Here is a 15,112-nt window from a genome sequence, read left to right as displayed (position 1 = left end):
CGTGTCTGAGCTTATTTATTGTTATGCTTGTATCCAGGCTGTAGAAGCCATCCTTGTATGAACAGTGTGCTCTTCTCTGATGATTCATTTCTAGTTGTGGGATTTCAGAAATTCAAGTTCTGGTGCTTTCCAGCTTTACTTTGGCTTTGTAAAAAAAGTATAGTTGAACTTGTAAGGCTTTAGAATTACAAATTATTATAAATTATGCTGTCTACAACAATCAGAAAATGTATATCTATTTGTCAGCTCATCTTCTGTGCCCCCTGTGACTCATTATTTATTGAAAATTTGTATAATATTTGGTGATATGCTTATGTTGGTATGATAGAATTTCCTCCTCGCTCTGGACCATCTGAAGCAAAGTTACTTCAAAGTACTCAGAAGTTGTAACTCCCAGTCACGTACAATAAGAGAATTTTTTGCTGTTATTACTTTGTTGTTTTGTTTGTTCCTAAACTGCTATTAATCACAAAAACCTAATCATTTTTTTTTTAAATGGAAGAATGAGAGGCTGTGACTGTTGAAATGGCTGATATCCTGATTCTCATTTTAATGTGTTTTGTTTTGTTTTTTTTTTTTTTTTTTCTGTCATTATAGATAGAAGACATGAATGGCTGGTATCTGACTGGCTTACCAGGTCTCATCAGGGTTAACCCCAAGCAAAAGAGGTTTGATGGGCATCAGCAGTTCAGCATCAGCAACTTGGCTGCGCGAAAAGTACTGCCACAGACTTACTATTGGAGTGCACCCAGTTCTTATTTGGGCAACAAAGTAAGTGCAGATGGTACTTACCTAAATGCTAATTTGATTTATTGAGAAAAGAAGTATGGCTTTGAAGTGGGGTGGAACTGATGGAAGGTTAAGTTGGATAGCTATTGAACCATCAAAATTACAAGCACAAAGTAGTCAGATGTATCCTTGTGAGGCAAAAAGTTAAATAGAGAAAATTAACTATCTTTGACCTTAAGCCCTCTTTGGGCTTCTGCTCTCAAGTGTTGGAGAAGTCTATATAGTTTGCAGCATTGTTTTTTGAATGAATTAGCTGATGTGTGGTTCAGCTTGTCCTGTTCTCTTTCCCCCTTGTCCTCAGCTTTGAAAACCAGTTCCCTCATCTGCTTTCCGAGATGCAAGTTGTGTATCAGATGTTGTGGGGGTGTGTTACAAAACTTTAATGTTTGGCATGAAACTTCTGTGTGGGGAGCTCTCTGCCCTAGAACTCAGAAAATGTTGTGATATTTGTGCCAGTTCTAATGCATATATTTATCCAAGTCTGCATGTGTCCATGTTTGCACGTACACACATATTCACGCCCTGCAGGTTAATTCAAAATATTTGCTTTCTAAAGTTTTGGATGCTTTAGTGGTCTGACTATCAGACTTATCACCGTTAGACTTTCTGTTATCATACATGATACCTTCATGAAAATATTATCTTTTTCCACAGAGTAGAAAGGAGGACTGAATGAGTCCTAAAGGTGAAGGAAGCTAAACAGTTTTCCATTTACCGTAACCCTGACCATGCTAAAACTTACCAGAAATGCTAACACTAATACACTTGAGCACATTTTCCTCTGTAGTCTCTTCAGGCTAGTCAACCTCTTATTTATTTATTTTCTTCCTGCTGGCTGAAAATCAACATGACAGAAGGTAAGTGAGCATGTTGAAACTAAATAGCATCATTCCAAAGAATTGGGCATCGTGTTCATGGCTATAAATTGTTAGTCAGGTTCATTTAGGTGGGCAAGGGACAGTTTCTTCTATAATCTCCCATGTCTGGTGAACTTACCATGAGATGTGAACTGATACTTTTCCAGACAGAATTTGATCCTGCTTCTGTTCAGTGAGAAAAATAATCGTAAGAATGTGCACAAATTACTTGAATGTGGAAGATATTTTTTCAGTGTAATTTGGAGGTCCTTTGTGGTTACTTCTTTGTATGAATGAAGCAATTTGCCTTAATAACTGAATGATATAAATTTTTGATACTACAATAACACTGAATGCACTCACAAATTACCACAGTACATCTTAACTGTCAGGCTGCATCATGAAAACTGTAGTCGTAATGACATGCTTAGGCCATGTGATTTATGCTGTAGAAAGGGAAATGGAAATAGAATATTGAGAGTCCTTCTTTATAAACTCAATAAAACATTTCTCTAAATAGTTGAAACTGGATAAAACTGAATAGCTGAAACTAGATAAAACATCCTTTCTTGAGAGTGATTGCTAGCTGTGTTACAGTAGAATAATTGTTATCTCAGAGCAGGCAAGCTTCTTTAAGAATTTTTGTCTTAGCAAGTGTAGAGAACAACTTAGGAAATCTTATATCAAGTTGTACACTTTTATTGTAATTTATAAACCTTGTGTCACAGAAAATTGCCTTTACTTTTTATTGTTAAAATTACTGCTTTTAAATAGTATTCCCCAAAATAAAATTGAGTAACAAAAGGTAGGAACCATTCTGCAATTCCTAGTTTTCAAATATAGCTCAAAAATCTTATTTAAAATAATTCTTTTAATATAAAGTTGGCATGTTGTACATATGCCTCCACAGTGTTGATTGCCGTATGTGTGCTATCTGCTTGTTTTACATCCATCTCCAAATGCTTCTTTTGGATGAAAAAAGCATTATAAATAGGATGTTCCTGAGTGTGTAGTGTTTAGCTTTATTTTTCTTTTTCATCTAAATCTGGGTAACACTAGGGTATGTGATGCTGGTCTTTGATTGTGTCTCTGAGGAGACATCATAAATAACAAGATGGTACAGAATTCTTGTTTATGTCAGTGGGACAAGAACATGAGCAAATTACTTTAACATCACCATATCGTTTTAGTCTTCTAAATACATATGCTGGTACCAGAATTTATTTTTTTTGTACAAATATAGGTAAATTTTTAAAAGCCAGATATTTTACCTGTTTGACTATATAATATGCATTTGAACTGAAAAATGGAATGCTGTTTTTGATGCAGAATATGTTTGGGAGTAATCTGGAGGAATTTAATTTCCAGAAATAAAATATCTAGTGGATAATTTGGGAGAACAGGTTTAAAATGGCTAGTATTAAGGTTTTAGTAGGTATCATAAAACAGTTTATCTTCTTGCCTCCCTACCTTATCATAGCCTACTGAACTAAGGATTGCAGCAATCGTAAGGACTTGTGGTCTGTTAATGCTTCTAGTTACTGAAAATTTGTCTTGTTCTATCAACTCCAATTACATTTTAGTATTTGAAAAAAAAAAATAGTTGGTTTTGTTAGCAGTTTCTTAAATTGTTTTGACAACAGAAGTGTAAGTTTATTTTAAACCTGTATCCATGCTAAAATATTTTATAAATTTGTCTGAAAGTGTTATGAATTACATTGTGATAATATTTGATCAGAGCAATGAAAGGAAAGTGTACAATTAATAAAAACTTAGATACCAAGCTCGGCAGAATGACATTAAACACTTGTTACTTTAAAGCAGGGGTCCTCAAACTATGGCCCGTGGGCCAGATACGACCTCCCAGGGTCCTCAATCTGGCCCCCCCCGCCGGGGGCTGGGGGGGGAAACCAAGCAGCCGCAGATGGCTGCCTGCCACTTCATCCGCGAGCCGGCCCCAGTTTAAAAAGTTTGAGGACCCCTGCTTTAAAGTCAGTGTGGAAGGGTTAGGTGTCCACAATGTTTCAGAAGTCTGACATTACATATATACTCTGCCTCTTTTCCTTTGAAACCTCAGCAAAACGCAATTTGGTAATTTGTATGCTGAGTAAAATCCATTTATCGTTAGCTGAAAGAAAACATTATATGGAACATATCTAAATAAACATATGACACCACCACCCCCCCCCCATGACATGCACACGAGGGGCAGCTGGGACCACTTGAGATTTCATGAGGAAACATCCATCCATCTTTGGTTAGAGAAAGTCTTCCTGCTTTATTTTCTTTCTGGTACTGCAAATTTTAGGTTCCTCTCCCTGCTAGGGGCTAGCTTTATCCATGAAGGTGATTAACCCTGCCTCTTTAGATGGTTAGGGCACTGCCCTTGGTTAGCAGTCATAGGTTAGTTCAGACTTTAGGTGGAGGCCGTCCAGGTCTCTGAACATTGTTAGGTCTCAACACTCAGCAGACGTACTGAAAATAAATAATACATCCCCTCTAATTCCTCTATCTGAGTTTTGAGTAGATATTAATACTGCCATTACTCAGACTGCAAGGAACATCATAGAAGCCCTAAAACATCTCTGTTCAAAATCACTATTTGCTTACCTGGCATTTTACTAAGACTGAGAAGTTTCTTGTATCAAATGTTTTACAGGAGTCATTTGACCTAGCTGTACAGCATGATCCCATTCGGTATAAGTAAAGTTACTGTAATTTGGTCCTTTGTGAAGTCAGAGTATGTTGAACATTAAAGAAAAACATGCTTGGATAAAAGGCTTTATTTTTTCTCGGCAAATTTTAGCTCATCACGTTTGTCAACTCCATGGACTTCAGAAGCGACGTGGTGGATACATTGTTCTTTCTTTGACCTCTAGTTAAAACCTAGACAACAGCTGAAAGTTTTGTGTAGAGTCTGTGCACAGAAGGGACTTGTTTGACTTAACTGTCACTTCATTTATTTTGCCTGTTCTTTTATAATTAGCTGTGTAACCTATTTGCTGACTGACAGAAGCCAGTGTTGCTTTGAGTTTAGAAATGAAGACATTGTAATAAGCTTGTACAAACTTTAAAAATCAGCCCTTTAAAAGTACTCTGCTGTAGAAAGCTAAAGATTGGGAGGGGGTGAGCAGTTTTAGTGACATATTATCTATTGCAGACTGCCCAGAATACCTCATAGGATTAAATATTGAATTATAAAAAAATCGTAAGCTAGGTACTTGTGGCTTTTATGTTTATTTCCTTCCATTTGTTTTCATTTCTTAGGCAATTCTGATGCAAAAGGCAGAATAATGCAAAGCAAATTGCATTCTGCTGCTCCTGGGGGGTGGGCGTGGGGGTGGGGGGAGGGAGTTGAAACCCAGAACATAAAGAAGTGTAAACAATACAATAATCAGCTGGAACAGAAATGCCAGGATCAATTGTCCTAAATTATTAATGCATCTAAACCCAGAAAGCTTCATCTAGTATTGTCATAGTTTCAGATCTCAAGACGTTCTTGTTCATAGGATGTGATAGAGTTAGATAGATCCACAACTCTTTTTCTTGCTTTTTCTACCTGCCTCAAAAAGGAGAACAAGATGCAAATTAACATATTGTTGGAAGCTACCTTTTTTCTACCATCAATTTGTTTTGAAATTCATTGGCCTTCTGAAAAGCAATCATATGTGTGACCTATCCTACATAATTCCAACGCTCAGCTCTGTCTTAAATTTAGCCAGCAGACTGATTTTTTTGAGCATGTATCTGTATTGCTTTTATTGTCAGGGAAGCAAAGCAGTGAAATTTAGGTGAGCTGATGTGATCTCTCTTTGTGCACCTTTATAAGATACTTCTTGCTTTCAGCTGGTTATATGGACATTTTAGGCCCTTATGTAGAAGTTTTGGTTCCCTAGTGCAGACGGGTTGTTCCAGTCTAAGCAGGCCGCCATTAAGTAACATAATGGCAGTGCTTGAAGCATCTGCTGTGTGAGGGATTTCCCTGCAGTGATGACAAGTCCAGTACTTCATGACATGCCTTTTTTATACCCCCTGCACAGAAATTAATTTCAGCCCCAGATTTGAATGTGTAATAAAGAACATCTCCAAGCTTGCAAAAGTAAATTGGGGGTCAAGTAGGGAATGTGATCCTCAAGTGTAAGGCATAATATATAAAAAACAGGTTTTAGTGGACATGTATTGAGTCTTAACTTTTTGTAAGTTTGAGTGGGATAAAATAGTTGTTATATGCACGTTACCCATATTTCTAAAAGAAACAGTAATAGGCATCAGCAGCCCATAGTATGCAAGAAATCTCAATTCAGTGTAACAAATGACCCTAAAGTTGCTGCAGATCCTCAGATATTTTTAGTGTCAAAAAGCCAACACATGGCAGAAAATTAAAATGATTAAAATGAACCTAAAGAAAAGCATATTTTGTAAAGACAGCTACTTCAGTATCTTTTGTCTTTCACATTTGAATGCATTCTTCTGATAAAAAGCTGGTTTAGTTTATCGACATGTTTTAATTTTTTACCAAGTAGACCTTAAACTAATATAAATAATGTAATTTTATTTCAAATCACAATCTAGGTTGCCTTGACTGAAGTTTAGTCACCATGGCAATCAGACAGTCAACAGTATGAAGATGTCTTCAACTTATACCAAATGTGCTGTCTATTTTATTAGCACTTACTTCTCTGTAGCTTCTAAAAATTGAGATGATAAGGAAATTCAGATACTGAAAGGATGAGACAAACATAGCAAGAATGCAAGTGAAAAGCAAAGCATTTTAAAGTTCTGAACCACAGCTGACTGATGCTTCATTTAAGTTTACTTAATTTGTATTACATGATTGGGTTTAGATTCTTTATGTTTGCTGAAATATTCTCTCAGAGTGGCACCATGAAGGCGGTAGGTCTGCATTTTTTCACAGCTGTGGCTAGGCAAATTTTGCTTGATCCCCAGTACAAACCGGAACAATTTCAGGACTGTCCTATTTGGGATTCAGCTACCCATGACTGTAAAGAACCACCAAGACATAAGTAAATTTTGCACACTTTGTTCCTCATTAATGCTTTTAATGATGTTTGGATAGCCTGTTGGGACAGTTCAAGTACAGCCATTATTGTGATTGCAAGGAAAACTAAGGATGCCCAGTAGACCGTTAAGGCCTCTTTGCGCCTTGGAAATGAGTTGACAGGACTGAGAATCTGGCTAGCTGAGTCCACTGACTACAGTATTTCATGTATCCCATGATACATTTAATTTCTTTTTGCTAAGATCATCTTATACTACTGTAGAGAAAAGAGGAAATTTATTGTTGGTGAAATTATTTCATAAATCTCAAGTGTCCTTTGTGTTACCTGCCTGGCCAAGTCTGCCTTGAAGGCAAATGTTTTAACCAATAGTGGCAGCTGAAAAATGGAGAAACAAGCAAGAAATAAAGTAGTTTCACAAAAGAAGGGATGTGAATGCTGGAGAGAGAATATTGAGGGGTGTTAGGAAATAATGAAGAAGAAAGTAAATTGGAGAATATGCTTGCCAGATTGAAAAGTCTTACTGTTCTTGTCTCTGATCCCAGATACTAAAATACTGGAGTCCAAAAAAGCAGAAGAAAAAAGGAAAAAAGGGCTTTGACTTGGAAAGAAATTATGTATCTGGCAAATGTACTGAGGGCTAATCAACATGCAAAGAAGCATGGTTATGGTGATTCCTGCGCTAAAGAGAGCTACATTGAACAGTAGTTACTTAAGACTGCAATGGAAAACTGAAGTTTATGAAAGGGAGGATAGATGGGTGTGTTGTTCCTCTTGTATGCTAAGTATTACTTCAGCAAATAAACATTTGCTTAGAAAATTATATTTGAAATTCCTTGCTGATCAAAAGTTACCTGGAAGTAAAGGGTTTAATGGCATTTTACTCAACTTATGTGCTTGTATTAATCAGAATTTATAGTCCAGGCATGTAGTTGATACTGGGTTACACAGGAGTGTGATGAAGGAATCTATGCCCATCATTGAAATGATGTAAATAAGAGCTACTGAAAGATCATTCTCAAAGTACGATCACCACAGAGAGGTAGTGTTTAGTTCAGTTTCCAGATTTCCCTTATGAATGATTGGGTTGCCATTTCTGTTTGATTTACCTGCCTCTTCCCCAGTTTACTTTAAATTTAAATCAATTACGAAAACTTGAAGTGGAATATAATTGAAATTGAGTTTATAACTGATTACTAAAACTGCATGATGCCACTGAGCTTTAGTATTGTAGTTCTGTGGTATTCAACTTTTGCTTTCTGCCACAAAAAGGGAGTATGCAGAAGGGCAAAACTACTGAGAATTTCTGATGGTGCACAAGGGAAACAGCCTTTTCTGCAAACCATTTGTAGTACTTTCAGTTGGTGCTATATTGTTTTTGAAGTCTGCCATGCTCAGCAGCGTCTGACAGTCTCAAAACATTCTTGACATGCAGCTTCTCTACAAGATGGATAAATGCCATTATGTCAATTTTACATATAGAAATTAGCATTGCTTTTCTTCTCGTCTGTCTTCAGAAACTAAGTTTTGGTGCCTAAACTTGACTGACAAACTTTACCTTATGTCATTAAGAAGTTTTAAAACCAAGCCAGTGTGGCACAGGTGCACAAATCCAAGCACTAGTCACCTGTGTACAGATGCAATTCAGAGGTATATGCACATGACTGTGTGACACATGTTTGTATGGATGTTGTGAATTTTTAAGGAGTTTATAGATCTGAGAGACCTAATCCAACTAACTTTGTTAATAGCATTTTACATCTATATCATTAACAAAAAGACTGTATATTTGTACAACAAAATATTGGCAGGAGTCACTCATTTTTTAACACACAAAGCATTGTTACTAACTATAGTATAGTTAGTATAGAGTATAGAAAAAGGGAGAGCGGTTTATTAATGGTTGAAAATGGTACAAATTCAATTAAGATATCGTTAGTGAAAGAATACTCAAACTGACACTCAAAGTGTATCCAAAGAGCTACTTTTTAATTTTATTTTATGTTTGTTTGTAGGGAGAAGTAACCAGTTCCACAATTAATTATAATAAAAATTAAATGAGTAATTTTCTAAAATCTATATATTCGTGACTTTTTTCATAAATGGTTGGTAACTGGTAGGGCCATTATGCTGTGAGTGCCTTACAAACTCTAATTTTCAGAGGGAGATATTCCATACTTACTGAATTTCAAGTGTGTCATCCAAAAATTATCAAAATTATCACTTTTGTTTATTTCACTTTTAATAAGAAAAAGACTGAGAAAGGGAGACCACCAGATAGTCTGATATGAACATAATATTTTAACATCCATGCTGGGTCTGGCTGGGCTGAAGTTAACTTTCTTCCTAGTGGTGTGTGTGGTGTTGTGCTTTGCATTTATTGCTAAAACAGTGTTGGTAACACACCAGTCTTTTGGCTCTTGCTGAACAGAGCTTGCACAGCATCAAGGCTTTCTCTCCAGCCCTTCCCACTAATTCATGTCTTTTTACCTTCCTTCTGTTTTCTCCCAGTCCCGTGGAAGAGAGGAGTGAGAGTTAGGTGGGTGTTTGTCTGCTGGCCAGGGCCAACCCACCACACCTCCACTGAAACTGATGGAAGAAATAGCATCTTAAAGCCTCTGACAATGCAGCAGTCACAAAGGAAGTTTTCAGTATGGCTGCAATATGCTGACAAAGAATCAAACAATGAAATGGTAACCAGAACTGACAGGAAAGTAGCACAATAGTGATCAGAAGCTTGAATTATTGGTTTAAACTTGTCTTTTCATAGACTCATTCTAAACGTTTTCGTATTGTGACTCATGCTTTTATCCAATACCTGAACAGAGTATGAAGCATCTTTTAAATCCTGTAGGTCCTGTGTCTTGTGTACGTTATTCCCTCTATCTCATCTACCTTATCATTACCTGATTGCTAAAGACTTCTGAATGGATCCATATTGCTTTGTTAAATCTCTAGAAGACAAAACGAGCTCCATTACTTTACGTTCCTATTAAGTTTACATACTATAAGCAGGTCTTCAGCAGGAGAGAATGATGGAGGCAAAGATTTTCTTTTCCGGAGAGAGATGCTAGCTAACTACAACAAAGTTCTTTAGAAAGCAAAGCTTAGTGGAAATTTTAAACATTCAGTAAGTGTCTGTAAGTGAGAGTTGACCTCACTACAGAATGAATTTACCTTTGTCTTCCTAGACCCAAGAGATGAAAGGGTTAAGACCAGATATTTGGCGTATTGAAGGGATAATCATGTGCTAGAACTGCAGCCTGAACTGTGATGAATTATTAAACAAGTGGTTTGTTGGGTGATTGAATTTTACCTGTGAAGCCCTGCTAGTCTCCTTGAGGCACATCCAGAGCTAACTGAATTGAGCCAATTAGGCTGACTGTCTTTTCAATGAGTTGTGACCTATCAATGGTAATAGCTTATTGTGATGATAAATGAACCCATCTCTCAAACTGAAGCCTGAGTACACAGTTCAGCAGTTTCCCTGAATCATAGGGCCATTACCTATCAACTTCAGATTGACAGAAGCAACAGCAATGAGAGCAGATAGCATGCCTGAGTAAGCAAGATGATTGTTTTACCCAAATGAATATATTTGCACTTATTTTTGGTGAGGTTGTTTTGTGGTGGGGTTTTTTTTGGGGGGTGGGGTGGTAATGAGCCTGTCTGAACATTCCATATTTCGCTAGAAGTACCTAACATTTCTCACAATATTTGTAGTACCGGCCCTGTCTCCTGAGATGGCTGGATGATTTTCTGATTGGTATCTACATGCCTTTCAGTCTCAGAGGCACTCTGTATTATGAAACAGGTGAATCCTTTTTTCTAATTGAAGACTTTGTTTTATTCGTTTGGCCCTCTTAGCCCCATAAATTTATTTTCCAGGGTAATTTCCTCAGAAAAATAAGCAAACGAGAGGAACTTTAACATTACCAGTATTTTTCATTATTTTATTACAAGCTTTTGAAACCTTTAAGTATCAAATATCATTAAATACTTAGACAATTATGGACCAGTTCCATGGCTAGTGTAACTCTTTTTTTTTTCTTTTGTTTTCTTTTTTTCTTTTTTTTTTTTTTTTTGAGTTAGGGAAATTTTTCACAGTGAAGGTGGTTGTTTCAACAGCTTTCTCTGTCAGTTTTCTTCTGGGCTTTTTTTGGTCTCACACCACCTCCCAACCCCCACACCCCCACGCACAGTTAAGGATTTCAAGCGTATTGTATTAAATAAAAATAACAGTGCCAGAGATACATAACTTCAATGTACTGTCCTGAAAGAAGATTTTGGTTATGACTCAATTTTAAACATGAAATTGCATAAGAGAAATGGGCATATATATTCCTAGGCCATATTGCAGTTGTCCGCAAGACAGCTGCAGCCTGCTGTGAAAAGTGTGGTCTGGAGCGAGTACTCCCTTGAATGAAAGGTTTCAAGCCAGGCAGTCAGCGCAGCAATCCATGCCTCGCGTACATGCTATGCTTTGTACCAGGTTTCCTGCAGTGTGTCCTGGTAAGCCTCACTGCACTGCATACTTTGCTGCTCAGTTAGTAAGGCAAAACTTACACAATACTGCTTGCTTTGCTGTGAACTGTGTAGCACGTTTGCAGCAATATTAATGGATATAAATACTGTGAATAGTAACCCATACTTTTCCATCAATACTGTACTTCCATGCTCCAGAAAACCATAGCATAGTATTTCATTTACTTTGAAGTTTTTTTTGAAGCTCAGATGATCAAAGTATATCATATTATAGAGGAACTTTTTCTTCTTACATATTTTACATTAAATGCAAGAATACAGTTTTAGACACAGCTAGTAGTTTTAAATGTTTGCCAAGTTTTTTTTTTTTTAAAAAAAACCACACCACCCCAGATGGAAAAGTAAGAAAAAGTAAAATGAAAAAGAAAACTATCAGTATTCTGTTGTCATTAACTATAGAAACAAGATTTCCTAACTTAATAAACCTAGGCAGTCTAATAAAACTGGTGGACTGAAACTGCATTTTTTTAACTTACGAAGTAGATTTGTAACAACAGATGCCTTTAAAACTAATCAAATAAATAGATACATTGTTTGGTCAGCTGTGTCTTATTACTAAAAAGTGTGAGCTAATTCTGTTTAGTCTGCTGTGATGAAAAGTCCTTTTAAGAAAGAACTTTCTACAGTTTGTTGCTAAGATTCATTGTACATGATATGCGTGTACATTATAATGTAAATTATTCCTGTCTTTCATAGATGATGTATTAGTTCAGTTTAGGTAGATGCACAAAAATCGAGTTTTGTCACTGTCCTGTGCCTTTTGGTTTATGTCAAATGTATGATACATGTACATATACCTTTGAATACAAATAGCTTTATACATTTGCCTCATCTGTTGAGCAAAAATAAGAATATATGACACAAAGGATGCAAGAAAATAAAACTAGCCACATGAGATTAAAAAACCGAAGAAACTTAAATATAGCCATGATCAAGGCAACCTTTCTTAAACAAATCTCAAGTTTTTATATTAAAGCTTGCTGACAACTCTTCATTAAAATTCTGGTTTGGCTTTTTCCGTCGAACATTTTCAGATTTTCTGTTAGAAAAATTGCAGTGAGATACTTTGCTTCAGATTTTGGACAGTGTCTGAGGTTTCCTGAGCTGCTGCAGTGTGCCTTTGTGGATCTGTCACTTCTATCTCCTTCATTACTGAAAAGGGGCTAGCAGTAGTAGAAAAGTTTTAACATTTAGTAACAAATACAGCAACTGAAAATGTCTTATTCCCATGATGAATATGATCAAATAGGTGACCTTACCAGTATATAATCAGATTCATTAGCAAGCCTTCCCAGAGCTACATGAAACAAAACATCCCTCTGCCTGCAACATTCAAGGATAAAAATGATAGCTGAAAGATTTGGGAGTCAAAAGAGCTCTCCAGATCTCAGAGTATCTCCTGACTCCTGCATTGAGTCTCAATTTCAAATTAAATAGAAATGAATTCACTGTTTAGTGGTGGCCTCATCAAACTATGAAACCTGTATGAAAATGTGTAAAAAACCACAGTTGTTAATACAGTTTACAGAGTTGCAAATCTAAAGCTTTTCTGAAAGTTACAGACAAAAGTAACATGGAATATTAAAAGAGCTTCAAAATTTTCAATGCAAGTTTTTGTGAAAAAAATAAAACCATTTTGATGAAGTTCACATACTTTATCTAAAATAATGAAAGCAGAAGATTTCTCCTTAAGTTATATTTGTTTATAAATATTTTTACTGACTCTTGTATAGTTTCAGTCTACCATCTATACATTGGCTCATAGCCGTTGATAGTATTGCTCTAGGCAAATATGAAAAACTTAGCCTTAGCTATTTTTCCTGTAGATCGGTTAGCTTCTCTATCTGCTTTCTTTCCAGTACTGTGAAGTGTTTTCTATATTTACTTTGGAGAAGTAAGATAATTCTGAGCTATCAACTGTAGATGTATTATACACAGCATTAACTTTGTTCTGATCTCGTATCGTATGTTCCAAAAAGTAAGTGCTTTTGCTTCCCTCTCATGATTTTTACATGATCGTTCTTTCAAGCTGTCTTTCAGTATTTTGGATGGCTAAATGTTGCAGGTGCTGTTTAGAAAACGATTGTTCTATAGATCTATGAAATATTTTATGACAAGCAGATCTCATTTTTTTCATGGTTGCAGCCTAAAGAACTTAAAGCAAATCTATGAAAAAGTATTTTTCTGTTTTCTTCCAAAGATTGCTAGTGGTTTTAACACCAGAAAACTTATTTACGTTATTACGTAGGTTTCCTGTATGTATTTTGCATGTTTTATTTTTGATTCAATTTAAATTTGACATTTTATGTCCGTATCTGCATAAAAGATACACAGAACGTGTAGCTATGTTCTGCTCTGTAACAAAGCAGAAGACTGTGTCTTTCAAATATGGAAATTTTAGCCAGGTTCAGTCTATCCAGGGCTTTTTGAGTTGAAGATGACCGATTATTTCCTTGATAACTTTATTAATTTTTTTCTTACGTTTAAAGAGAGGGCAGTAGTGTAAAACAGATTTTGATCTGACCTACTAAAGTCCATCTGACATTTTTACAGCACAAATTTAGTTTCATATTCAAATAACGAAATCTTGAGAGAGCTGAAAAGCTATCTATTGGATTCTCTGGGTACCAGAAACATTTCTGTGATGCTCAGAGATGTTGAGGAATATGCAGCAGATATAAATGTAAATTGCCTATAGTCAACCATGTTTTTGAAAACGACATTCCAGAGTTTCTTGCCTGTTAGAAGCGTGCTGCTTTCTAGTGTGGGAAGACCCAGTTTTCTTACATACTGCAGCATTTCATAAAGCACAGAAAATGCTGGTTATTTACTGGAATGTGTTCACATTGCCTGAAGAATATGGTGAATTTAAGGTTCTATTACAAAACAGGATTTATTTTGCTCTAGGTGGGTAATGACTACCAGTTTAAAATAAGCGGATGTTAATTAATGCTTGAATACAGCAGATATTATATTAGATAATGTTGATACAATTCCACATTATTAATGAAAAGATCCATCATAATGAGTATATTACTGTCTATGCAGAATTATGATGGAATTCTTACGGAACGATAAATGACATCCATTGTAAAACCTAATGGATATCATTATGGTCAGTGTTAAAACAATGAATACCAAATGAATGAGTAACAGGGCAGAGACTAAAACTGAATTTTATTCATAAGCTATGTTGGTAAAAATGTGTAATTAGTATCTCAGATTTATGTACACATTTCAGTTAATTGTACATGTGCTTTGGGCAGTCTGGGACCATCAAGAAAATTTGAATGTCACAGCAAAAAGTTCTTAACCATTGCACGAGAAGTATGTTTTATGTAAAATATTGAAAGTACAAAGAAAATAGCGTGAATACCGCCCAAAAGACCATAAATCTTTCTTCTTTTCTTTTGTATACAAATAAACTTAACTCGAAATCCCAGCAGTATGACAATGGCAGTTAGGCAAACATTTTCTGATTGGTGTGCTTTATTGTCCTGACTATGTGAACAGAAGCATGAATGCCTAGTGACTTGAGCTGCCCTACCTCTGCTTGGGAAAGCATTCAGCATCCCACTAAAAGCAAAGGTAAAAGCACCCCACAAGGTAGCTCCAACTGCAAGTACATGGTATGTTCATTGAGCCCCTCAAACTTCCAAGGTTCTTACAGTTGACCATAGAGAGTTCTTTGTCATTGTAAGCTCTGTGAGGGCTTCCAATAGGCTCTCTTTAATAATTAATTAGTTAACTTATTTCTTTATTCCTTGTTAGGTTTTGTGCCAACTCTTCACAGGGAAATTCAAATTGCTACAAGCTCTAGAAACAATTGTGTTGTTAACAACTGGTCTAAAAACATCACATGATCCCACTGAGTTCTGTTTTTTTAGGGGGGAGAAGAGAAAA

The 15,112-nt window shown here is 36.0% G+C and overlaps 1 protein-coding gene across 1 annotated transcript in view; it reads left to right on the top strand.

Moving 5' to 3' along the window:
• The window catches only part of LAMA2 (laminin subunit alpha 2), a 377,271-nt gene that overhangs the window by 166,322 nt on the left and 195,837 nt on the right, over window positions 1–15,112 (top strand). The window contains exon 12 of the mRNA XM_055714667.1: window positions 598–771. Coding sequence (XP_055570642.1) covers window positions 598–771 — 174 coding nt within the window. The remainder of the gene's footprint in view (window positions 1–597; window positions 772–15,112) is intronic.

The sequence above is a fragment of the Falco cherrug genome, chromosome 6 (assembly GCF_023634085.1).
Source record: "Falco cherrug isolate bFalChe1 chromosome 6, bFalChe1.pri, whole genome shotgun sequence".
NCBI classification, from domain to species: Eukaryota; Metazoa; Chordata; class Aves; order Falconiformes; family Falconidae; genus Falco; species Falco cherrug.
The sequence above is the reverse complement of the archived record's forward strand: the minus strand, read 5'-3'. Positions and strand labels throughout refer to the sequence as shown.